General features: G+C 46.2%; 1 protein-coding gene and 1 pseudogene across 31 annotated transcripts in view; one reads left to right on the top strand and one right to left on the bottom strand.

Annotated features, from left to right (window-relative positions):
- CELF4 (CUGBP Elav-like family member 4) overlaps positions 1 to 26,285 on the top strand; it is a 697,876-nt gene that overhangs the window by 512,502 nt on the left and 159,089 nt on the right. For 6 of the 31 annotated variants that reach the window (XM_066616572.1, XM_066616559.1, XM_066616568.1 and 3 more), the window contains exon 4: positions 19,800 to 19,806. The exons of the other annotated variants lie outside the window; for them this stretch is intronic. In XM_066616572.1, coding sequence (XP_066472669.1) covers positions 19,800 to 19,806 — 7 coding nt within the window. The remainder of the gene's footprint in view (positions 1 to 19,799; positions 19,807 to 26,285) is intronic. 31 annotated transcript variants of the gene reach the window in all.
- LOC136642550 (5S ribosomal RNA) lies at positions 565 to 681 on the bottom strand (annotated as a pseudogene).

Below are 26,285 nucleotides of genomic sequence, written 5' to 3'. Positions count from 1 at the left end.
CCTAGTGGCCAAAAGAAAAAATGTGTGTTTAGCAAAGTTGGCACTGGTTAGGTAGCCTGCATTTCTGTTGTGGTCTCCATACTGTACTTTACTGTTGGTGTGTGTGTGTGTGTGTGTGTGTGTGTGTGTGTGTGTAACTTTGTGATAGAAACATTGAATCATGGAGAATACTGTGGAGTTATACATCATGCTCCAGATTTTATTGTCCCACAATTTATTATATTTCTTTGAAAATAAATACATCAAAAATGCTTTAGTGGAACATCAAAGCAGCTTGTTAAGTTTGTTACCCCACAGTCATGCAGTGTTCTCCTATATGTGTCTCCTTTGTATCTGTTTCAATTTGTCAAATATCAGAGGATATAAGTGCCAAATTTTTGTGACGCTCAGTTTTCAATGTGCAAGTTGTCCTTTGCATGGGCATTCGAGTGTGAAAAAGTTTGTGTGGGGGGAAAAAAAAACCTCTGCCTTCCACACTTTCACAGTCTCCTTCATGCTTGCTTGCAACCATTGGCTCTCTGATCTTCTGGTTGGCAACCTTCAGTTTTGAAAGACTATGGTATAAGCCTACAGCGCCTGGTATTCCCAGGCGGTCTCCCATCCAAGTACTAACCAGGCCTGACCCTGCTTAGCTTCTGAGATCAGACAAGATCAGGTATGTGCAAGGTAACTGCTGTTTCAACATCATAACTTAACTCAACATTTTTTGCTGTTTGGTTCCAACCAACCAGGGATCATGTAGTAAAATATCAACTTAGGTTTGTGCAGAACCTCCACCATAGGTAGAATACTATTGCTTATATTATCACATTTTCATTCAGTTTGCTTCTGTTGAATGTCCTGGAGAAGTTCAGCCAACCAAGAATCTTACCTTGCTCTTGGTTGGAACTTGCAGGGGTGTGTTGGCCAAGTACAGCATGTGTTCAGGGTTAGGGTCAGGACCACAATCAACTCACCACAGGGCATGTTCCAAGTCCAACTGGACAAAAAACAAACCAGGAAACAAGAATCCAAGAGAGCCTGGATTGTTGCTTAAGCAATGGGCTGCAAATCAAGTAGTCTTTTGGTAAGGTGGGAGTCTCAAGCTCACGTCTCAAGGAAAACTGCTCAGGTTTAAAGGGGCCCATGCCCTATTCCACAACTGCTGACTCAAGACATCATAGAAAAACCTTTATGCTGAATCAGACCATTGATCCATCTAGAGAAGTCTTGTCAACACTGACTGGCAGTAGCTCTTTAGCGATTTAGACAGGAATTTTTCTCTGCTCTACCCAGAATAAAAGCAGGGATTGAACCTGGAACTTTTTGTGTACGCACTAGCTGTGAGTAATGGCCATTTCCTAGAAATGGATTCATGTTCTCTTGTGCTGCAAATGGTTTGCTGGATAAGTCCTCTGAGACAGGAAACAAGGCTTCCTCCTAAGCAGAAGTTTCGCCTTAAACTGTTGTTTTTGGTGAAATTTCAGGATGACAGCAGAACGCCCTCCACCCAAGTCATTTTGCTCTTCTGTTAGATGTTGCTTCCCTTGAAATTCACCTGATGTTTCATCCAGGAAGGAGCCTCTACATTTATCTGCAAATTTTACGTTAGACTAAAATTCAGTGGCCCCTCCTGTCCCGTCTGCCTCCCACACCAGGCTGCCCCCTTTCCACTGCATCTCCGTTCCCTGTTTGTGGGAGATCCATCTGTGGTCTCAGCTGCTTCTCAGACAGACCTAATAGCTGTGGTGTGCTCAGACAAGCATGATGGGTAATAGCAGAGCAGATTGAGCTATATTGTCCTGGGAGTTCATATATTTTTATACACTCACAGGGTACACATCATCCTGCAATGGCAATGAAGCTAAGTCAAGCATCTCAGGAATGCAATAAAAGAGATTAGAATAGCCTCCTTTAACTCATTTACCAGGCAGGGAGGGTGGGTTCCCCCCCTTTCTTTCTTTTTAAATGAGGCTAATCAGCAAGAGAGACTACTCGACATCCCACTTCAAAACGAGGCTCCCTCCGCGACCGCCCTGCCATTATGCCACATCTTCCTCCTCCTCTCAGGCACACACACCAGGCTGAAAACTGGAACATGTTAAGCTTCCAGGAAAGCAAAGAGTCACAAATCCTCTGGAGAAACTGCAACTGCTCCTACTGTTTTGTTCAAGAAGTCTCTGCATGACACACTCATACCAACAGTAGACCCCTTTAGCTGTCATGGCTTCCCCCGTTCCAAGAACCCTGGCAGGAGCTGAGGATTCTCGCACACAGAGCCGTACCCTCCTCCCCACTCCACCCTAGACCTGAAAGACCAACATGGTGTAGTGTGTATAGTATCAGGCTCAGACTGGGGAAGCAGGTTCCAATCCCCAACCCAGTCATCTTCAACCACTGTGCCATGGTACATTGGTGGGCCGCAATTGGTCCAAAGGTGTGCCACAGGAATTTGGGGGAAGGTCATTTCTTAGTAGGGCCAGTGGGAGGTGTGAGCCCCCCAATGGCAGCATAGTGTGCCTTGTTAATTGTCAAAAACCTGATGGTGTGCCTTGACAATTTTAGTGCCTTGTCAGTGTGCCACAAGTTGGAAAATCACTGCCCTAACCTGTAATAAAGATCACCAAGGACGGAGGGGCATTTGCTCTCTGTTCAACAAACCTACCTAATGAAATTGTTCCAAGAATAAAATGGGTGACAGTGGGAGGGGGGTTGTCCTGTATCACCTTTTGTATTCCTTCAAACAGGTCAAGATCTACTTGGCGCAGATCCAAGCAGCCCCATAGGGGTGACAGGGGCGTTACTTGGGGTAAGGGGAAAAATATCCTCTTAACCAAAATTGCCCTCTGGCCACCTCCTAACCTGTGCCACTCAGCTTGCGTGTTCATGAGCAAGTTAGGATTGGGCTGCCCGTCTACTATTTTGCTTCCAGCAGTGACTTGAAATCTTAAAATGGGACCAAAGACTGAACCTGGAACTTTCTCCATGCAAAGTATGAGTTCTACAATTAAGCTTTAAGCCTGTCAAGAGTGATCGGTGCATTCTGGTCAACATCTAAAAGCTGTAGGTGTGGATGATACCTGAGAAACTAGTCTGAGAAAGAATGTTGTCAAGTAAGTTCAGAGTTCAAATCTGACCTCTCCCCATAAACTCACTTTGAAAGTCATTACCCCAGGCTTGTAAATAGCCACTTACCTGGCTGCCTTTGGTAAGTTTATCAAGTAGAGATGTTTTTATCAACTGGTACTTTTTTCCCTTTTAAAGCTACAAAATATCTAGCCTAGCTACGTGAGGGCAGATGGGCAATAAAAAGTATTTCTCTCCACAATGCAGAAATAATGTATGGAATTTGAGCTCACCACATGTGGGTTAAATGGCCTTTAGAAGGGGATTCGATCAATGCAAGGATGGAGCCCTCCATTCAGTGTGTCACGGAATACCATTTACTGAAGAAAAACTATGGCATGTTTCCTGCGCTCCCTGCTTTTGGCTTCCTAGAGGCTGCGAAAGCCAGATGACAGACTAGATGGACTGCCTATCCAATCCAGCAAGACTCTTCCTTTCCTCTTTAAAAAATATTGTGGCGTAATCGCTTTGTTTGCCAAGCTGCCTGGTGTCGCACTGTGAGTTCTGCATTTGCAAAATGGCAATGACCACGTCCTACCAGGCGGAGATGTTGTGAGGGGAACAAGGACTGAAAGCATCCGTAGCACAGATGCATATTTTTAAGAGCAGTTGTTGACTGGAGATGCCTCTCAGTGCTGAGTTTGCTTTTCTGTGAGCAAGACGAGTGCGCTTGGCCCAAGTCGGGAAATTTAGACTCCTTATAACAGCTGTCTGTGGATTTCCATTTCAGCCGGCATGGCGAAGATGGATGGGGAAGCTGGAGACCTTCAATGCGCTCCCTTTGATTGTTAATATCTTTGCCACACCACACTGGCATGGGAATGAATTAAAGGCACTGGTTCCTTTAACTTGTTTTGCTTTCTGTGAGGCCATCCAACTTCATTTACTAAATCAGATGTGACAGGAGAGGATTTTATAGCCATTCATTCCCACGCGCCCTCCTTTCCCAAACGTTTAGTTATGTCGAACAGAAACAGTATTGAATATATCCCTGAGCCATAAGATCCCATATCTCTTCAACCAATGGCTTCTCCCTTTTCATGCCAGGGTAGCAACACATTTCCAGAGGGAAATTACCCATTAAAGATACAGTGTTCTTTGACTATAGGAAAGAATTATGGAGGCTACAAGGCAAGAAGAGAGAGCAGGCTCTGGAAATGTAGCTTTCTAACTGCATTCTCTGGGAGACACCATCGCAGTGATGCACATCTCATATTTATCTGATTCATGCTTTGAATTTATCTCCCACCTTCCTTCTGCGAACAAGAACTCAAACTGGTTTGCAGCCTTGCATAAAGCAACAATGAAGGGCACATAAAGTTGTTGGTTGTTGGCAACCTTCAGTCTCGAAAGACTATGGTATCGCGCTCTGAAAGGTGGTTCTGGAACAGCATCTAGTGTGGCTGAAAAGGCCAATTCAGGAGTGACAATCCCTTCCACACTGGGAGCAAGTGCAGTCTGTCCCTGGTCTGTCTCTCTGGCTATGGGCCTTCCTTCTTTGCCTCTTAGCCTCAGACTGTTGGCCAAGTGTCTCTTCAAACTGGGAGAGGCCATGCTGCACAGCCTGCCTCCAAGCGGGCCGCTCAGAGGCCAGGGTTTCCCACCTGTTGAGGTCCACTCCTAAGGCCTTCAGATCCTTCTTGCAGATGTCCTTGTATCACAGCTGTGGTCTACCTGTAGGGCGCTTTCCTTGCACGAGTTCTCCATAGAGGAGATCCTTTGGGATCCAGCCATCATCCATTCTCACAACATGACCGAGCCAATGCAGGCATCTCTGTTTCAGCAGTGCATACATGCTAGGGATTCCAGCACATGCATCAGAAACACAACACAGCAAAATTAAAATCTCACTCCAGATATCCTCTCAAAATGCTGCTGACCAAACCATCAGAACCTGGACATTTGGGGGACAGCTGGGCCTCTAACACTGGTGCCTTCACAGTCATCACCATTGCTGAGAGATCCCCATTCAGATCTTCTAATGGAAATGGTTTTTCCCAGCTATGTCACAGACGATTCCCTTGCAATTTATTGCATTTTCCCAGGAGTGATGCTGCTCTGATCACACAGATGAAACTTCTCACCCAGAGAAACCATCTATCCCAGAACCTTTACCGTAGACATTTCCCATTTCTGATTATTGCTGGTTCATGGTTCTAGTTCATGGTTGTAGCAAGTTGTATGACGAGGCAGAAGACGGTATCACTGTGAAAAAGCGTAATTTGATGAAAAGGAGGGGCAAGCCAGCTCGACCCTCCTGATCTGCTTCTATGGAGCCTTCGGTTGGTTCAGATTCCAGGCAGCTATCCAGACCTCAGCAAGGTGGGCTACAGCAGATGCCCAGAGATTGTCCCCTGGACCATGAGTGAGGAGTTGCTGCACCACCCCTCAGGTGTCTCGCTCCTGCTCCTTTCCTGCAAAATCAAATGATAACTTGACTTTTCTTTTTGAACAAACAAGTATATTAATTAAAATTAAAATTCCATTAACATGCTCTTTAAACATGTGTAGGTACCCAATGAAAGAAAAAGAAAAAGTCAACAGACAAAATTAATCCAGAACAATCCAGAATAATTAAAAACAACATCCAAATATTGTGTCAACAGGCCCCTAAAGACCCCTGAGTGTCTACCTCAGCTGGCGTTCCACAGCTCCAGAATGATATAAAGACATTTCAAACCCTATTCAGCTTCATGCACAGACAGCAATGCTCCAGGCTTCAGCATTTGGTGCCATCCCAGGAGCTAAAAAAGCCCCCTGCATGTACTTGAACTCTTCTTTCTGACAGATTAGTTTTCTAAGTGCAAGAAGGGTGTCATACAAGTGCAATTTTAGGAGAAATGTCCATTTTAGGGCTACATCAGAATGCCAATGCAAGGGAGGGCACCAGGATGAGGTCTCTTGTTATCTGGTGTGCTCCCTGGGGCATTTGGTGGGCCGCTGTGAGATACAGGAAGCTGGACTAGATGGGCCTATGGCCTGATCCAGTGGGGCTGTTCTTATGTTCTTAATGGGGGGGGGGTTTCATGTGGGATTTTGCTCCCCTGTATTTTTAATTCCTGGTACAAAGAAAACCGGAGGCTACAATCATGGAGTGGAGGCAAGAGCTTTTCTGTCCTGAATCTATGGCCCATTTAGTCTGGACAAGCCCCCATTCTGATGTTGAGAGAAAGGAGAAATGTCTCTCTGTCCATTTTCTCCATAGTGTGTGTAATTTTATACAGCTGTATCATGTAATCTTTCTTCCTCACCTTTAAAAAACAAAATAAACAACAGTATAAGCCTCAGACCCTTGAACTTTCCCTGGCTGGAAATGTGTTATAGCCCCTTCATTGGTTTCGCTGCCCCTTTTGGCATATTCTGTACACAAGGACCCCTTTCTTTTCCTTCTGTTGCATCTGTCCATTAAAAAAAAAAAATTAAAAACCCTCACAATATACTACAGGGGGGGAAAATGGAACCCGAGTGCCATGAACAGGATCTATAGCAGCCTCCTGCCATCCATCAGTCCTACTTATAACATAATAGCAGTATAACTCATACAAGTCATTGGCTCGTGTAAGGCATGGAGGTCTACATTGCACAAGGGAGGCATGAACAAGGCGGCCACAGAACCCATCTCTGGGTAAGATTACAACTCTAACAGCAGGAGTAAGGAGCCTCTGTACACTGTAAATGCCAAAGGAAAACAATCAGGCACGCAAAAGGGATTTGAAGTGGTGGGCTTTTTTTCTTTTATTTAAAAAAAATTGTGATCTCCTTCCTGTGCATCTATCTACCTTGTTAATTGGCATGATCTGAGAGAATGCAGACAGTTTGGGCTTGGTGTGATTTCTCTGGTTCCTTCTTCTTAGCTTAAAATCAGAGGAAAAGCTTTTTCCTGCCTGAGGATGGTTGGGAGGAATAGTGATTGCGTTCTTTTGTTGGATGTTTTCTTAAGTCTATGTACTTGTACATCATCAACAACCTCATCTTCAGGGCTGTCCCATCCATGAGCCTGATTGAGATGGTTGCCTCACACAGCAGACTGAGTGAGTGAGTTGAGTGAGGGGGGGGGGGAGAGAGAGAGAGAGAGAGAGAGAGAGAGAGAGAGAGAGAGTATGCTGCCTTGGAAGCACTAGCCAAAAAAAGCAGTTTAGATGTGATTGGCAGCAACTGAATCTGTGCAACTCCATGTTTTTATCTGCACATCTCCACCTTGGATTCCATTTTTTAGGGCTCAATCCTATCCAACTTCCCACTGCCGATGCAGCCTCAATGCAGCGCAGAGGTCAAGGAATGAACATTCCCTTCCTGTCCCCTTTCTGCAGGATGAATTGCATCCCCCTTGGCACGGCTGCATTAGCACTGGAAAGCTGGATAAGTTTGAGCCCTCAGTCCTTGTTGCAGAACAATCCTGAGCACGCCTGTCCCAAAGTAACAGCCAAATCCTCTCCAGGCCCCTCCCAGCCAATGCAGTCATGCCAGCGGAGCATGCACTGCATCCTATCCATACCTCTGCTTCTCCTTGGTTCTGTGCCAGCCATCTTGCTGACATCAGTCATGGATTGATGTTATCCAACCTTTCCCCAAATTTATTTGGTTTCGCCCTGGAGGTGTTTGTGATTATCTTTCTTCCTCAAGTGGAACAGCACTGCAATTGCTTCCTGTTTAGATGGTAGTCTGGTGATTTGGTGGGGCTATGTGTGCGGCGGCACCTCTTTTACCAAACACCTGTCACTTCTGTCTCCTCTTAGTGGCATCACACCTTTGCAGTTACCTTTCCACGATCATTACTGGAGAACATTCAGATGATAGTCCTTGAATTTAAAATAAAATAGCTCAGTTCTGTCCTTTTTAAAAATGCCTTTATAGAGCCAAAGCATAGATCTCAGTGGAATCAACACCAGGAGCCTTCGTCTCTAGTGTTCCGCTGTTCACACAAATGAGAGGGTTCCTTTCCTCTTGTATCTACTTCCATTTCACAGATGGAGACAGGAACGGGTTAGCTCCTTCTCCACTCAAGGCACACACATCGGGTGGCCCACTCCAGTAGAGACTGCCCCCTCCCTCCCTATGGCAGCCTATTTCAAACACCAGAAATACAACTCAGAAGTCTTTGGGAGCAAGTCTGTGTGTGGGGGGGTGGGGGGGTGGAGCTGCTGATTATCATGGCACCCAGAGGGCAGTTTTAGAAGGAGCAAAACTTAACGGAACTCGTTGGCTTTCTCAGGGGTTATGTGATTAATTGGCAATAACTCTGTCCTGGGAATTGCCAGATTGCTATTATGATTTTAGTTTGGGCGGTGGTGGATTTTTAAAATATATATAAAAATGAAATATTTAAGTGCATGACTTTGATCGCCGGGTATCTGCCAGTTTCAGCCAGAAGGAGGCCACAATTAAAGATTGATCAAAGGCCCTGGCTTTAGCCTGTCCCTTTAGAATGTCAATCAGCCAATCAGGGAGCAATTCCTGATGTGTTGTGGAGGCCTGCTTGTCTTTTTGTCTCAGGTCTGGATCCCTCACACACACACACCCACACACACACCAGTCTTGTTCAGTATATGAACAAGTTTTTAGTTATCCTCTTGCATGGAAGGAAAGAGGAAGCACATTTCAGATCCCATTAGAACACTTTCAGCCCCACTCCAGAGTCACAACCACATCTGACAACCTTAAATTACTTAGGGCACAATCCTAACCGGCAGTTATGCTGGTATAGGTGGCCCTGGAGGGTTGCAAACGTGCCGTAAAGCACGTCTGCACCTCCTTAGGTGTGGGCTGCATCGGCACATTCCGAGGCAGAAGCCTCCACTGCGGCTCCCACGTTGCCAACATAAGCAACAAAGGTAGGCGGGGGCATGGGGAGGGGGCGGGGAGGGGTGTAACTGGGCGGGGGGAGGGTGGGCCCGGGGGCAGGCACGTGGGGAGCCAGGGGCAGGGCTGGGACCCAGCGGTTATGCCAAATCCCAACCCCCGTCCCCGGGGCAAGCGAAGCAGCTTCAAGCCGCTCCACTCTCCTTGGACTTGCGCCACCTCTGGAGCTGGCACAGGTCCGAGGAGACCCATAGGGGCGCTCAGCCCTTACCCACGCTGAGCCGCTGCTCTCTTGCCTGCTCCAGCGCGGGTTAGGATTGCGCCCATAGTGAACTAATCACAAAGTGATGTTTCTAGAGAATTTCAGGGTTGTGTGAATGGGATTTGGAATTGTTCCAGCATATGGTGATATGGCACATGTTGTCTAGATTGCAATAACTGATGGAGGGGAGAGGAGAATAACTGCTTCTGCTTTGATTTGAGGAAGTTGGACAAGGCAGACTGTTGATTTATCACACCTCACAATATGTACTTCTTGATTGCTTAGAACATCCATTTTCACCCAATGCGCTGTGGCACGCTGCCCCATAGTGGTCGCTATGTGGTTGTGGGTTCTGAGCTGTCTGTGACAGATCAGGAGAGAGATCTTGGGGTGGTGGTGGATGAAAGTGTCGACCCAATGTGCGGCGGCAGTAAAGAAGGCCAATTCTATGCTTGGGATCATTAGGAAGGGTATTGAGAACAAAACGGTTAGTATTATAATGCCGTTGTACAAATCTATGGTAAGGCCACACCTGGAGTATTGTGTCCAGTTCTGGTCGCCGCATCTCAAAAAAGACATAGTGGAAATGGAAAAGGTGCAAAAGAGAGCGACTAAGATGATTATGGGGCTGGGGCACCTTCCTTATGAGGAAAGGCTACGGCGTTTGGGCCTCTTCAGCCTAGAAAAGAGATGCTTGAGGGGGGACATGATTGAGACATACAAAATTATGCAGGGGATGGACAGAGTGGATAGGGAGAAGCTCTTTACACTCTCACATAATACCAGAACCAGGGGACATCCACTAAAATTGAGTGTTGGGCGGGTTAGGACAGACAAAAGAAAATATTTCTTTACTCAGCGCGTGGTCGGTCTGTGGAACTCCTTGCCACAGGATGTGGTGCTGGCGTCTAGCCTAGACGCCTTTAAAAGGGGATTGGACGAGTTTCTGGAGGAAAAATTCATTATGGGGTACAAGCCATGATGTGTATGCGCAACCTCCTGATTTTAGGAATGGGTTAAGTCAGAATGCCAGATGTAGGGGAGAGCACCAGGATGAGGTCTCTTGTTATCTGGTGTGCTCCCTGGGGCATTTGGTGGGCCGCTGTGAGATACAGGAAGCTGGACTAGATGGGCCTATGGCCTGATCCAGTGGGGCTGTTCTTATGTTCTTATGTTCTTATGTGGTTGGGCTAGACTGGGAGGATTCATGGGTAATAACTGCGGCTACATCTGCTGACATTATACCACTTAGGGCACAATCCCAACCAATTTTCCCGCACTGGCCTAGCCACAATGCAGCCCCAAGGTAAGGTAACAAACATGCCCTTACCTTGAGGAGGCCCCTTTGACTGCCTCCCCACTGCAGTGCTTGACATATGGGCACAGTTATGTCAGTGCCGGAAAGTTGGTTAGGGTTGCACTCTTATGTCATTATACCACTTGTGTCAGCATTAGGGTTTGTATGAGACTCAATGCAGGATTGTGAGTGGGTACTTGTGGAGTTGTCATGTGAGTGAGTTTTGGTTGTGATTCAGGAGTGTTAACCTTTGGTCTCTGGTTAAGGAACTAAAGGAGAAGCTGGTGTCCTCTGTCATGGTGAGAGAGGAACAGGGGAGAAGGTGGAAACCTCTGAGAGGAGGACAGGGTGCAAGAGAGTTCAGTGAAAGCGGGTATTGCATGCAGTAATAATTTAATGGTGAAGTGAGAGTGACTGAATGCCGAGTAGAGTGTGTGGTTGAGGTTTTGTGGTTTATGGGTCAACCGTGCCGAAGGGTAATGTGTTTGACATCTCGAGGGAGTTGGGGTGTGGGAGTGCAGCCACCATTAATAGAGTGAGTGGATTTTTTGTTGTTTTTTTTAAAAATTATTTATTTTAATTCTAAGTTTTGTTGTGTTTTATTGTTTTTTAAATGTTTTATTTTTATACATATTTACATATTTTATGTTTTTATATGATTTCTTTTGTAAGCCACCTTGAGTGCCCTTTACTGGAACAGAAAGGCGGGATATAAATAAATAAATAAATAAATAAATATCTTTTAAAGTGACTAGTATACTTTTAAAGCGATTGCAAATTATAATTTATAAAAATGTGCCCTTGAAATAAAAACACGTAACACTGCTTTCTGAACTTTTCCTCCTTGGGAAAAATCAAATTCTGCAAAAGAATGAAAACGGTATGATAAAGACAGTGACAACAAGGTAGTATCATGACAGAAGATTGGCTATTACCTGCAGTCTGGAGATAGCACCTTCCTACTGTACAGTGTTGTTATAAGGATTACGGAACCAGTAAATATAAATAAAATTAAGTGAACATTCTTAAGTACTATAAACAATCTACAAATTTTGCCTCCCCTAGATTATCACTTTTTTCTGGCTGAGCTGACGGACTTTAAGCAGAAATTCATCGTTTTGCTTTCTTACTTCAAGACAGAGATGTAATGATGGAAAAATCTTCATCATTTTTTTTTTTTTTGCCTGCCTCCAGTTGTCTGAAGTTTTCTCTGTACATGGCACATTTTCTTTTGGGGAATCTTTCCTTTACCACTGTGTGAGAAGACAGCAGGCCAAGAGCACCAGAAACTACCTCTTTCCACTTTCTCATGTCCTCTCTGTTTCTGCCTTTCTTCATATGCACACACTGGCTATTTATTCCAGGCAAATGACAGTTTTGGTTCTTTGGATCCCTACACTAAACTCAATTTTTTAAAAATCTGGTCTCTAATCTGACATTTCTCAAAAAAAAAAAAAAAAAACAAATTAAGGAAGAGAGAGAAAAAGAAAGAGATCTGGATGGGATTAAAATATAATTGAAATTCTATTGTTCTCTCTTTGCTGGTTAGTGAGGTTTTCACTTTTCAGAGCCTGGGCAAATTCCTTGCTGTTAAACAGATCATACCAGCCTTTGTTTCAAATATGCTTGTTCCTATTATCATCTGAAGCATCGTCTTGAGCTTCTGGGGTGATGTGTGCACAGACAATATCAGAACTGCTTGGGTGTGGTTTTGCTATGTGTTAATAAAAACTCTAGTATGCAGAGCTGCCTTTGAACGAAGGAACAGGAGCTTCTGGGGGCCAGAGATTTTTCTCCTTTTTGTCTTTTATTAAAAGCAAACACCTAGTGCCCATGTTTGCATAGAAAGGTTTGCAAATGACAGGCTTCACCTGCAAAGTCTTGGGTAGACTGTTCAAATACGCATGGGGGAGATGTATAAATGCTCCCATCTTGGGCCCCCATCACATCCCATCTATTTGCATGACCTGTTGCTGTCTTGCAACTGGTTTTCAGAGGTGTCCTGAACCTGGAGGCCGCACATAGTCATCAAGACTAGCAGCCATTGATAGGCATAAGAACATAAGACTAACTACACAGGTCTCCATGAAGTTGTTGAATCCATCAAAGCTTAAAGCCATCACAGCTAGTGGCTATTACCACATCTTGTGGCAATGAATCTCACAGACTATTTATGCACTGTATGAAGAAGCACCTCCTTTATGTGCTCTAATCTCCCACCAGTCAATTTCATTGGAGGACCCTTGAATTGTGAGAGAATTTCTCTCTATATACTTCCTATACCATGCATAATTTTATAAATCTCAAATCCCTATAGTCACCTTTATTCCAACTTAAAAAGCCCCACCTGTTGTAGCCTTTCCACGTGAGGAAGCCTTCTGATCATTTTAGGGCATAATCCTAACCCCTTACGTCAGTGCTTTCCAGTACTGACATCAGGGCAATGCAGCTCCGAGGTAAGGGAACAAACATTCCCTGACTTTGAGGAGGCCTCCATGAGTGACACCCAACTGCAGGATGCAGCACATGTCCCATTGGCACTGCTATGCCAGTGCTGGAAAGCATTGACATAAGGGGTTTGGATTGCACCCTTAGTTACCCTCTTCTACACCTTTTCCAGTAGGTCTGAGTCTGGTCAGTCCCTGCATGGGAGATCACCTGAGGTCTGTTGCAGAAAGGAGGAATAGGAATTTTTTTATTTATTATTTTATTTTAATTTTATTTTTATTTTGGATGTTAGCCACTGTGGGTGTTTTAAAAAAAGAAAAGAAAAGAAAAGTAGAAATATATTAAAATAAGAACCCTACACACACACCTTTTTTTCCCCAAACTACATATGATCAGGGCTATGCAGGTCACCAGAATACATATGCACTGGGCAGTTTGGTCCTTAGAAATGGATCACAATAGCCATTGGGAAGGAATTTCCATACCCTTTAAAAACTGTAAGCAGAACAAAGTTTTTCTCAGTGCCATGGTAGACACAGTTTCACTCCAAAACTGCAGGAAAAAACAACCCTGCCTATTAGCGCCATGCGAAATACGTAGTTTGAACCTCTGTCTTTCCCACCGCCAACTTAAACAGCAACTAAGGGAAGAGTAATTTGTGTTGAGACTGCACAATGTAGGATCCATTTAACCCTTCCCATTGAGCTGTCATCCTAGTGAAAAACACCACCCTTCCCTCCCTCGATTAGCCTGAGAGGGAATGTGAGCTAGCAGCAAAGGGAACCTCCCTTCCTCCCTCCCCAAACTAATAGAGGATCTTTAACTTGAGCCTTTACTGTACTTCCTGGGACTGTGAACATAAGAACAGTCCCTCTGGAGCAGGCCACAGGCCCATCTAGTCCAGCTTCCTGTATCTCACAGTGACCCACCAAATGCCTTCGGGACGACCCAGTCAATTTGGGGGAAAGCACACAGAGAGCTTTCAATGTCCGGTGTAGGTTAACCCAAATGGGCAAATTCATCTCTTCTTGGGTTGCGGTCTTCAGATCTCATAAAAATATTATTCAGTTTTCCTTTTGCTTTTATTTATTTTTTTTTTTTTTTAAGGCAAAAGAATAAGTGTAACATTGGCCATTCTCCAAATTCTGTTGAACATGCCACCTGGAAGGAACAGAGACATCTGGAAAAATCCTTCTTGGATCTCTGAGGAAATTACAAAAGAAATACCGGATGATTGGAAAGATAGGCCTTTATGGGATTCCTTCGTTATCAGCCAATTTTACTTTGAAATATCTTTTTTTTTTCCCCCTAAGTAACATATGTTCAAGATTTTAATAGGAAATCTTTGGGTGCTGGGTGGTTATTTATGAACTTCATAAAAGACGGACATTTTAGAAAAGTTTCAGGGGAGACAAGAAAATGGGAGCAGGAGAGGCAACTTAAAATGTACTTGTGTATATGAGGACAAATAATCAGGCTGGGGTGAAACTTTCAGTTCATAATATGGTCTGTTTGTTTATTTACTGCCAAAACAGCTGGTAGGATAATACATTCAAAGAACACATTTAAATATGGATTTTTCTACAAACTTACGGAATGTCCCTGAATTCATAGAATGTCAGTATCTTATAAAATCCGGTCCTCTGGCGAAAAGGAGGGGTCTGGCTCTGGATCTGGAAACAGGCAGAGGTGATTTCCATTACAGCCACATAGCTAGCCAAGGGCTTAGCTATTCAATCTGGTTCACGCACTAGCATCTAAAAGAAGCAAAGCCTGCATGCCCCTTTAAGTGGCCGCTGCTTGCGACAGTCCCTACAGGCGCTCACGGCTGGAGTGCCTCCTTGCGGCCTTGCTTTGCGGCCCAATCTGATTGAAGATTGGGCTGTTCCCTGTGGAAGTGAGTTCCGCTGTCATGAAATGGCTGCTGACAGAGCACAGAGCAGATGCAGCAGTGCCGCCACTCTGCTACTGGCTCCACCATGCTTGCCAGACCACTATGGCAGCAGAGGGAGTGGGGGTGGACAGAGAGGGTCAGGGAGGGCAAAGGGGTGGGGATGGGAGCAATTGAATAATGGGGAAGGGAGGCAGTGGAGGGGTGGATCTGATGGCAATGGCATGATCCTATCCCATCCCTTTGCATCCTGTAGGTTCATTGTAGGCTTACCACCCCTTGGACTTGGGCCAGCTAAAGAACTGGTGCAGGTCCAAGGAGACCCATTGGCAACTGGGGGGCTTATGGAGGGTAAGGGGGAATAATCTCCCACCCCCATGCACTGAATATAGCATACACCTTTTTAGCTCAGCTGTATTGGCGGGGGCGGATAAGATTAAGGTCTTGCTCTATGTCCCATCTTCCCTTCCTGCTCATAAACAAGCCCCCCCCGCCGGAGAGGACCATTCACTTAGCTCTGTTCCTTCCATCTCTCCTTCTTTGTCTCTGGCATTGGCAACTTTTGCCGGCAGTTGGACGGGGTTAGGGTAGGGAGAGGAGACCATCATCAGAGGGTACAAAGGAGGAGAACAACAGTGGAAATAGAGGCTTTCCCACCTTCCGGGTGATTAGGAATGTCGGTGCCCTGTAGGTGCGTTGGAGGCTTTAGACCAGTAGTTCCCAACCTTCAGGAGTCCATGGACCACTGAGGCAAAAATTGGAATTGTCATGGATCACGACAACCCCCCACCCCTGCACACAAAAGATACAATTAAATTTGTAATAATTAGAGAAGGTTTATTAGAGATTTATTAGATTTATTCTTTATAGGGAATAAAGAGTAAATGTGTGGGTTACTGCTTTTGTTGTCAGCTGCAATGGTCCATTCTCTGCCCTCTCTGGTGGTCCATGGGGGACAGCTCACTCAGCAAGATGCTGGAAGTGATCAAAGTTGAATTTTTTTTTCTGAGATCTAGCGGACCACTTCTCAGGGTCTCGGGGACCACCTGTGATCCTCGGACCACAGGTTGGGAACCAGTGCTTTCGGCTGCAATGCTAACCACACTTTCCTAAGCCCCACTGAAGAAAATAGGACTTACTTCTGAGTAGACCTGGTTAGGATTGTGCCCTTAGTCGAATAAATACAGCCTGGCTAACTTCTCCTGACCATAATTTCCTTGCCGGAGTTTCCTACTTAGCTGTGGCAGGGTGAATGACAGGAGGGGAAGAGATATTATCTCTGGTTCATAAACATCTTGAACATTTGGAGGCTTTTAAGCAGATGCTGTTGCTGGCAAACGGTTTTCCCAGGCAGCCACCTGCATATGTTGGTTTTTTCCCCCTTATTAAGTTAGCCTCCAATGATACAAATTTACAGGTGGAAGCTCAGACGTGCTCTCCCCCCCCAACGCCCCATTTCCCTCCTTTGTGTGTGTTTTTAATCCTAAACTATACCACCACCAGCAACAGGCCCGGTGAGTCAATTTGTTTAACAAATACACACTTGCACATACACAAATAGAGGCTCATGGAGGGAACGGAGAACAATGAGATCTGACTCCGGAATCAACCACTGCAAAAATTCATTACTGGTGGCACAGATTTTGGATGCCAGAGGAGCCAGTCCCCCTGGGTTGTGCTCGATTCACAAGAGCTTCTCCAACAGCTGCTCTCTTCAGTTCCGCTGAGCTCATTTCTTCACCAAAGAACATCTCGCCTGTAAACTGTGATCACAATAATGGAAGGCGAAGCCCTGAATCCCCAAAGGCCACATGGAAACTTCTTCCCATTCTGGCCTTTCCTCCGCAGCATTCCAGCAGTCTTGAAGTGGAGCTTTGAGGGGGTGTAGCCCAGGGATGGCCAACCTTTCAACTTTAGGGCTCCTGGCCTTTTAACAGTTGCACAGAGGAGGGAATTTCAGCAGGTGCAGTTTGTCATCTGTGAGGCAACAAGCTGCGCCTACGGAAATTCCCTCTTCTAAGCAATTGTTTAAAGGTTTGGGAGCCCTAAAGTTGAAAGGTTGGCCACCCCTGGTCCAGAAGCCAGAGGACAATTAGCAGTTGACTCTGGATGCAACTGCACTACAAAAGTCGAAGAGCCCAATTCCAGCCCGTTGATGCAGCTGTGCAAAAAATGAGCGCACACTTTCCACCTCTTACCATTATGGAAAGGAAATTTCATGATGGGTCTCCTTGAACTGATGCCAGCCCTGTAGCTGGCGCAAGTCTGAGACAGCATAAGAAGATAAGAACAGCCCCACTGGATCAGGCCATAGGCCCATCTAGTCCAGCTTCCTGTATCTCACAGCGGCCTACCAAATGCCCCAGGGAGCACACCAGATAACAAGAGACCTCATCCTGGTGCCCTCCCTTGCATCTGGCATTCTGACATAGCCCATTCCTAAAATCAGGAGGTTGCACATACACATCATGGCTTATAACCCGTAGTTATGTTCCACTACGTTCAGCAAAGGGAGTGGGGAGGTTTGCAAGACAGGGAATGAGATCTGGCACATACCATCTCCACCAGATCCTCTCCCACCACCTGCCTGCCTCCATTTTTCCCATCTCCCCACCCAGTTTTGCTCCCTTCCCCCCACCCGTACCTCCATCGCTTTCTTACCTTTTCTCATGGGCACAGCAGGGTCTAGCGCCAACAGTGTGGTGGTCCTGCTCTGGACAATCAGGAGGAACTTGGTAATATGGATGGTGTGCTGTATTCTACTTATTGGACCCAGTTTACATAAAACATTAGGCAAGACTTCCTTCCTCACTGCAAGAACACTTCTACAATCATGGAAGATTCCTCCAAGTGAGTTTATTAATTATTATTAACAGTATTTATATACAGCTTTTCATAAGAACATAAGAACAGCCCCACTGGCTCAGGCCATAGGCCCATCAAGTCCAGCTTCCTGTATCTCACAGCGGCCCACCAAATGCCCCAAGGAGCACACCAGATAACAAGAGACCTGCAAGGCCTCCTGGGAATTGTAGTTTAAGAACATAAGAACAGCCCCACTGGAGCAGGCCATAGGCCCATCTAGTCCATCTTCCTGTATCTCACAGAAGCCCACCAAATGCCCCAGGAAGCTCACCAGATAACAAGAGACCTGCATCCTGGTGCCCTCCCTTGCATCTGATATAGCCCATTTCTAAAATCAGGAGGTTGCACACATCATGGCTTGTAACCCATCATGGATTCTTCCTCCAGAAACTTGTCCAATCCCCTTTTAAAGGCATCCAGGCCAGATGACATCACCACATCCTGTGGCAAGGAGTTCCAAAGACCAATCACACGCTGAGTAAAGAAATATTTTCTTTTGTCTGTCCTAACTCTCCCAACACTCAACAAAAGTTCACAAAGCAGTTTACAGAGAAAAATCAAATAACTAATTGCTTCCTGTCCCAACAGGGCTCACAATCTAAAAGACACAAAACACCAGCAGACAGCCACTAGAAAGGACACTGCTGGGGTGAGGAGGGCCAGTTACTCTCCCCCTGCTAAAGAAAAGAGGAGCACCCACTTGAAAAAGTGCCTCTTACACAATTAGCAAAGGTCAAGTTTATGGAAAACTTGAAGTTTATGGAAACTTCTACCTTGCAAGATTTCCAGTAAAGTTTGGACTAACATCTGTCACCGATGGTTCAAGTAGAAGAGATTGTGCCTTATGTTGGGGAGTTAGAATGGATGGTCCATATGTGGGGCTGAGCTAGTTTTACCTAGCAGTAACTTGAAACTATAAGTACTGTGGAGGGTTTTGAGTTTCCTGCCAGCCTATGAGTGGAGAAAAAGGGTGGTCCATCACCCTAGGCCTCATCTTCTCCAACCCTGACCTGCATGGTATCTGGATCAGGCCAAGAGGCCTCCTCCATCAAAAGCCCTCTTCTCAGCTGTCCTTAGGTCTCCCTCATGTTACCCTAAACCTCTTTCACCTTTTTAAGAACCTTTTGCCAATGTACATGCCCAGCAAGCTTGGAATCCAAGTGACATTTGCCTGTGGTTAGTCAGGGAACCAAGCCCAGGAGACAACACAGAAAGTCCTAGCACAGGGACATCTGAAGGCTCTTTATACAAGTATGTATAAAGCATGTTGTATTATACAATGCAACAGAGCTGGAACTGGGAGGAGAACAACAGGCAGATATCTGCAGCATCTGTTTGGCATCCACCTACACATTACCTTGGATGTTAGAGGCTGGATTGTGTTGTTATTCAAATCAAAGAGGGGCTGGAACAATAGGGTTGGAGTCCTATTGAAAAGGTATGGTGGGGGCCTTTTATCTTCCAAGATGGCGTGCCAGCAGAGGAAGAGCCCGGTGTAATGGCTCATCTGAAGGTCAGTCATTCTCACAATGCAGAAACTCCCCCAGAGCTTTTCGGTCTGAACCTATCTGAGATAATCCCAGCCACCGCAGCTCTCACTCCTTTGATAAGGCTCTCTTTCTTTCCTCCCTCTTTCTTGACCTTGTGATTTGGCTCCCTATGAAGGAATGTGAGCACATCTGCTGTCTCTTTTGTCTCATTTGTAAATGCACTCCCAGAGGGCCGGCAAAATGCATGTAAGTCTGAGAGACGGCAGCCGGTGAGACCAGCGGCACAATCGCTTGCCCCTGGCCGCTTGCCCATGGCCAAAGGGAAAGGTCCTTTTTCTGCATAGGAGTTTACTCTCTGTACAATGGCTGGCTTGTTGACATGAGAGAGAGAGAGAGAGGTGAACTTGTGCTATTTTTCTCTCTGGTGTGAAAAGGGTTTGTGCATAGAAAAGAGGATGGGTGACAATCGATTCCAGGCACAATTCTATTTCCACAGTTGGTCATGCTTTCCACCATGGGTAGGGCAAGAAGAAATCATGTAACAATACAAAGTATGACATTGACGATATTTGTTGTTTCTCCAAAGATTGCAGCAGGCCTGAAGGCGGATTTGAACTCATTTCTGTCTGCTACACCGCACAGGCTCCTGGTAGATTAATAAGGACTCTGGAACATGGTTTGGGATGGGGCTGTCTGCCAGGGGTAGGGTTCATGATTTCTAGTCACAATTCTCTTACTTCAGACGCTTGCAGAGCTCAGGTCATGGGGGAGCATGTTTGAGAAGACATTATCGAAGAGTCCCCCGACTGATGCCCTGCTCTGTAGCTTAGCTGGCATAATAGTTAATCTGGCCTATTAAGGAAGAGATTGTGAAAGCTATCAGGAATATTCGGGGGGTGCTACCAGATGGATTTGATTGATTCACGACCCACCATTCCCTACATGGCAAATGGGTATCTAGTGCAACCATTTTTTGTATGTCAGAACAGAAGCAAGGAAGCACAGCATCAGAAATTACCCTTGAGAAGGACGGGGCATGCCAGGGGCCTTGGGGAGAGTGCCCATGTCTAACCTCTGCAGTGGTGACGATGTCTGCTGCCTCTATCCTTTCTATCTGTCCTCACACAGGAGTCCACTGCCTGCTTCAGTTTGCTCAGAACAGTTTCCCTTTTTTTTATTTTATTGTGAAGCTTGAACAGCAGGGATGTTATTAAATTCTGCCAAGAGGAGATGTCATCTGCCATGCATGCATCTACCTGACATTCCACTTTCAGACAATTTCAAAGACTTCACTCTGACGGTTTCAGACTGGGGGGGGGGGGTGCTGCCCACACAGCTGCTTCTAATCTAGGGGCAGGTCCGGCCCATCACAGCAGTGAAGGCACAGCAACTCTTATCAATAACGGGACGGTCTTTTAAGTTCATTTGCAGTCCTTTCTCCAAGGGAGGCATCACTGAAGATGGGGTTGAGGGACAAACCAGATGACCAACTGTATTGTTCTGTCAGATGGCAGTGGACAGACAGGTGGAGATTCATCACAGTATCTTCTCTTAATTAGAGGTGCCAACTAAATTTCCAGCAGTTTTCAAAGTGGGCCCCATTTTGAGGTGGTGGGCCCAGAACATAAGAACAGCCCCACTGGATCAGGCCATAGGCCCATCTAGTCCAGCTTCCTGTATCTCACAGCGCCCCTCCAAATGCCCCAGGGAGCACACCAGGATTCCTGGAAGACGTATGTGCTCCATTTCCAAGGAAGTATAGAATCAGGAGGCAGATGGAGCCCTCTTCTGCCCACCAACCAAGATCTGGGTGGATTGATGTCCCTGGCAGAGGATCTTCACAAATCAAAACAGGGCTTGTGATGATGACAACATCCCCAGTACTCTTCTCCCATCATCCCAAAATGGGAAGAAGATGTTGCTGTTTATTCTAATGAATGTTTCCCTTTCAAGTGTGGTGTTCAAGTGTGGAACACTACAACAGTAAGGGACTTACCCCTCGCCGCACCTGGGGCAAGGGTCTGTGATGCTACCCCCCATGTGATGCCACCCACCCCCCGTACTTACCCAATGCAACAGAGCCTCGCACAACTCCAGGCCTATTGGGGAAGTGTTCGGAAGCACCCCTGTGGTATTAAACAGTTCTTCCGGGAAAAAAGAAACACTGTTTCCAATTGCATTGGGAGCCTCAGAAGGTTTCTCACACGGTCCTGGAGTAACGCAGGCTAAGCGCCCAGGATATTTTCCCCATTTGCCCAGCACTAGGTTTGCTGCTGGACTACAAGATGTCTTCTTCTATTCCATTTCTCATTCCAGTGTTAAGATTTGAATCCATAAAAATCTTCTTGCATGCATAGCATAGCGCACAGAGTTTCATACATGAGAACTGCATGCCCAGTCATGTGAAACAGATTACACAGGCCTACAAACTTGATGGTCAGAAAAGTTTTTGGGTGGTTTGATATGAATTTGGGGTGCTGATTCCAAAAATGGCATCTGCTTTGCTCTTTCACATCTAGTTTTGGAGATATAGTGTAGCCTCATTAGTGAATGGTTCAAGCAGATTCCTCACTAAAGAGGCTATGCCGTGTCTCCAAACTAGCCGTGATAGGGATGCCATTTTTGGAATCAGCACCTCAAATATACCCAGGAATTGGTGTAACATTTAAGGAAGCAAAATGTGTGTTGGCCTGTGTTATTAGTGATGTTTTGAAGGGACCCACAAAGTAGGATAGCCAGAAGCTCAAAAAGTTTGGGGGGAAAACCTAAACTAAAGCAATAGTCAAGGGAGATGTGGGGGGTACATTTTTGGGCAAAACTTTAGAGCAATGATGAAGTCAAAGGAGTGTTTAAATTACTCAGGCAAAAGACCTATTAAATTTCTAAGGAAGGATTTATAGATCCCTGGAGGCCCTAACAAGTCTGCATGTTCTTCTAGTGTGCAGTGCCACAAAAGTGCTGTAAAGCACTTTGCGACAGCATTAGTAACCAGCACACCAGTGGGAAGGCGGGCACCTTCCCGTGAGAGCCAACAGCCATTGGGACACCCCTCCAGACCATCTAAGTCTAGTGCAGGGGCGGGGGAGTGCAGAGGGAGTGGAACAGGGAGGAGATGGGCAGGTGGGTGGATCAGGCATGGGAGAGGACAAAATAAGAGGGCAAAATAAGTGCATGCTGCATCCCAAACTCCTTCTCAGGCCTGATCTGCCTGCATGGATCAACTCGGAGTTGCATCAGCAATATCACCGGTGCAGGTCCAAGTTGACCCATAGTGGTTGGTTGCTAGGGTTTACCCCAGAGCAAGGAGACAAATGTCTCCTTACCCTGAGATCTCCAGCAGCCAAAAATCCTTATCCTGAGATCTCCAGCACTGAACATAAGAACAGCCCCACTGGATCAGGCCATAGGCCCATCTAGTCCAGCTTCCTGTATTTCACAGCAGCCCCCAAATGCCCCAGGGAGCACACCAGATAACAAGAGACCTCATCCTGGTGCCCTCCCTGGTGGCCATCCTGGTGACCTCCCTGCACTGCAGTACGAGAATTTAGATAGGATTGGGCTGTTAGAGGGACAGAGCAGGAAAGCAGGAAAGACAAAGTTGAAACACAAACACACACACACAGGATTGCAGAGAGGAAAGCCATTCTAAAATGGGAGCTGGATCCTATTCCCCTTTCCCAGCCCATCCCCAACCCCAGGAGCCTCCTCATACCAGCTAAAGAGTAGGCATACACCCCGGGAGACCCATTGACATCCAGGCGGCCTACAGAGAAGTAAGTAAAAATGATTTTTATTTACCTCTCCCAGCATCCTGGTCACTTCCCCACCATAGCAGGCAGCACATGCTCTGTTGGTTGGACCTGCGTGCTGTGGACTGGCAGGGGATAGGATTGAGCCCTAAACCTCTGAGACCCTAAGAAGTGTTTGGCGTGGGGTTGTAGAGTCAAAGAAGGGCAGCACCTCTTTCTTTTCTTGAGCATGTCATTTGGGCGTAGCTAAGGGGGTGCAGGGGGTAGCAGTTTCACCGGGCATCATGCTTTAGGGGGACCACAAGCTGAGCTTAACACGAATAACCAAAATTGTGAAAAATTTGGTGTGTATAAATAATACCATCATGTTATATATCATCGGAAAGGTAATTTAATGCAGAATGCAGTGAAATAAACTGCATTGGAATATCTTTATTCTATCCAATGTTATGGTCAATTAACTAGAAAACAAAAACATAACTACCTTATGGAACAAAAAGTGGATTTCTTTAACTCAAAACTGACCAATGAGACTGATTGTTCTGAGAACCAATGACATGTTATTGTCATGACATGTTGTTGCAATGACATGTTATTATGAAACAGCATGGAACGAATAAGGTGTTAATATAGTTCAGCTCTCATTTCCATGTATCATAATACACTTACTCCTGCTAACTAAGAGGCACTTTTTCAAGTGGTGCTCCTCTTATATTTAGCAAGGGGAGAATAGCCATCCCTCTTCATCCCAGCACAGTGTCTCAAACCAATCAGAGGCACACTTTTTATTTATATACTTAATTAAATTTGATTTTGTCTTAGGGAGGGCTACAAATCTTCTTTGATCCCAGGTAGCAGATAGATGGCTTAGCTATGCCACTGACTGGAGGGAGGCAGCAGAGCAAGTGGGTGGTGAGTTGCTGGGGGGACGAGGTGGGTTTCCTCTTTTTAAAAAGCCTGGGTGTTACTTCACTTCCAGTTGTGACGTCACTTCTGGGCATCATTTTGAGCTTGGCACCGGGCTACACGATCATTTAGCTACGCCACTGCATTTGGCCCAAAGTGGGTAAGACTGGTATGGTGGAAGAATCTGCAGACGGGGTGGCACATCAATCCCAGACCAGCATTAAGCTGCCACATGAATGAATAATGGCCCAGGGTTGATGTCCTTGGATGCTGTCAAAAGACTTTAAGGCTTTAATATTTGAAGCATCTGCAGGAATTCAAGTGAACCATGGTTGTTCAGGGTCAAGCACTGCCACTCAAAAGGAGGAAAAGGGAACATGCCCAACAGCTGAGGGCCAAATCAGGGTCTCTGAAGCTTGATTGGCTGATGTAATCACATGACACCCCGCCCCCATGTTCCCGGAGCACACCCACAAACTTCAGCGTGCAGCTAAAGTAGGTGCAGAAATGTGTCAACAATTTGTACTAATCAGTCAGTCATGACCTCGGGTGTCTTTGTTTCCCCCTATCATGACCAGGCTAAAAAATGGAATTCATAATTGACAATTCACAAGGCAGTGCAGTGGCATATATTTATATCATTTAAATGGAGGTCTAATTGGAGCAATTGTTTATGTATAATTCATTTGGCCTTTGTTTTCCGATTCCACTGTTAACCTCAAACGCAGTTTTCATCGCCCCTGGGTCACAGATCAGGCTAACTTCTACTGGGGGAAAATGTGTTAATTCACCAGTGAAATCCTTGCATAAGAATCAGGGCTTTGAGCTAGTTCTGGTTCTGCTCCAGTAGTGTTTAATTCTGTTACTGGGCAAGCAAAAAAATGTAACATTTCAGGGGCAAAGAGGGTTAGGGGTTTCCTAGCTCGCTTCTTTCGAAGAGCAGGGCCGGGGAAGAGGCATTTGCTTTCTGGATTTGGAAGCAGAGCAGGCACAAATGGAAGCGACTTGCTGCTTTGGGGGCTTATTTCTCTCACTATTTTCTGTGCTCCTCATCCTTCTGTGAACATATCAGAGATGTTTTTAAGTTGCTGCTTTCTTCTTCTTCTACTTCTTCTTCTCCTCCTCCTCCTCCTCCTTCTCCTCCTCACAGTCTTCAGCTTCACTTCCCCACATTTCAACCTATTGGCTGTTTGGACCAGAGACCACCCAGTGGGTGGGGAGGCAGATGAAGCAGAGCCTCCCCACCGGAGTCCTTCAAAAAGCGCCACCTCCATGTGATGTATGCAAGCACACACAACCCATGTGCAGAACGCATGGGTTGTGTGTGCTTGCGCACTTCACTCGGCTGTGGTGTTTTTTTGAAGAACTCTGGTGCAGGGCCTCTGAGAGGAATTTTATCAGGGGGGTGCAAAGTTTCTTTAGGGCCCCTTTACAAGGGGGGAGGGGTGAAACAGAGTGGGGGAGGGCTGAGGCAGGTGAGCAGAATGGGGGCAGGGAGGGGCAAAACAGGGTGGGGGGAGAGTAGAGACAACTGGAAAAGTCTATGGAGCTCAGGTCTACCCACCCATGTGGCATCAGCAGCTAGATACAGTAATATGGAAAATCAAACACACTCCTAAGAATATATGGCTTACCAGTAGCTACAGCTGCATGCTTGTGATAGTATCCACAGCATCCCATGCAGGCAACAAGTCTGAACAGATAGGAAAATGTCAGATCCTGGTAAATTTCTGAGCCCCTTCCTTTGGTTCCTGGGCTCCCTTTTTGAACTTGGACCCGGCCACAAATTACCCCCTTTACCCCCCTCTCCTAGGCCCTGCTCCGGTGGGGAGGTTCTGCCTCACCTTCCTCCCCACCCACCAAACATCCCTGGTTTTGACCCCACATGATTATGAGCTATGATGTCACAACACTGTGTCTGATGTGATGAAATCACAGGCAATGGTGGACTGAATCGTGTTGCTTGCCACAGCCAATTGTATTAAACAGCACTGAGGGCAAAAGTGAGATGGGCAGCCCAATCCTATCCCCCACCAGCCCGTTGCACATAACTCTGCTGACAGAGCACACAATGCATGCTGGAGGGTGGGGGAGACGGCCCAGGAGAGGGAAGTAAAAATCTTTACTTATTCAAAAAAGAAAAAGATTTTTACCTACCTCCCCATAAGCCACCTGCCTTCCAGTAGGACTCCTTGGACTCACACTACTTAGTCTACGGAACTAAGTTTGACAGGGGGCAAAACTGGGCAGGGAGGAGGAGCAACAGGTTGGGGAGCCTGTGGGAGGGGTTGGATCGAGCAGCAATGGCGTGCACCGTATCTTCCTGGTCATTGGAAGACCACCCCAGCCTCACGCACCAGGGCAAAGATCTGTGATGGCGCCCCCACATGGGATGCTGCCACCGTCCCATGTGCAAATCCCCCCCCCCACTCACCTGATGCTCATGGAGCCTCGCACGAACACAGGCTTTGTC

Source organism: Tiliqua scincoides, chromosome 2 (assembly GCF_035046505.1).
Source record: "Tiliqua scincoides isolate rTilSci1 chromosome 2, rTilSci1.hap2, whole genome shotgun sequence".
NCBI classification, from domain to species: Eukaryota; Metazoa; Chordata; class Lepidosauria; order Squamata; family Scincidae; genus Tiliqua; species Tiliqua scincoides.
Note: the sequence above shows the minus strand (reverse complement) of the source record. Positions and strands in the feature narration are given on the sequence as shown.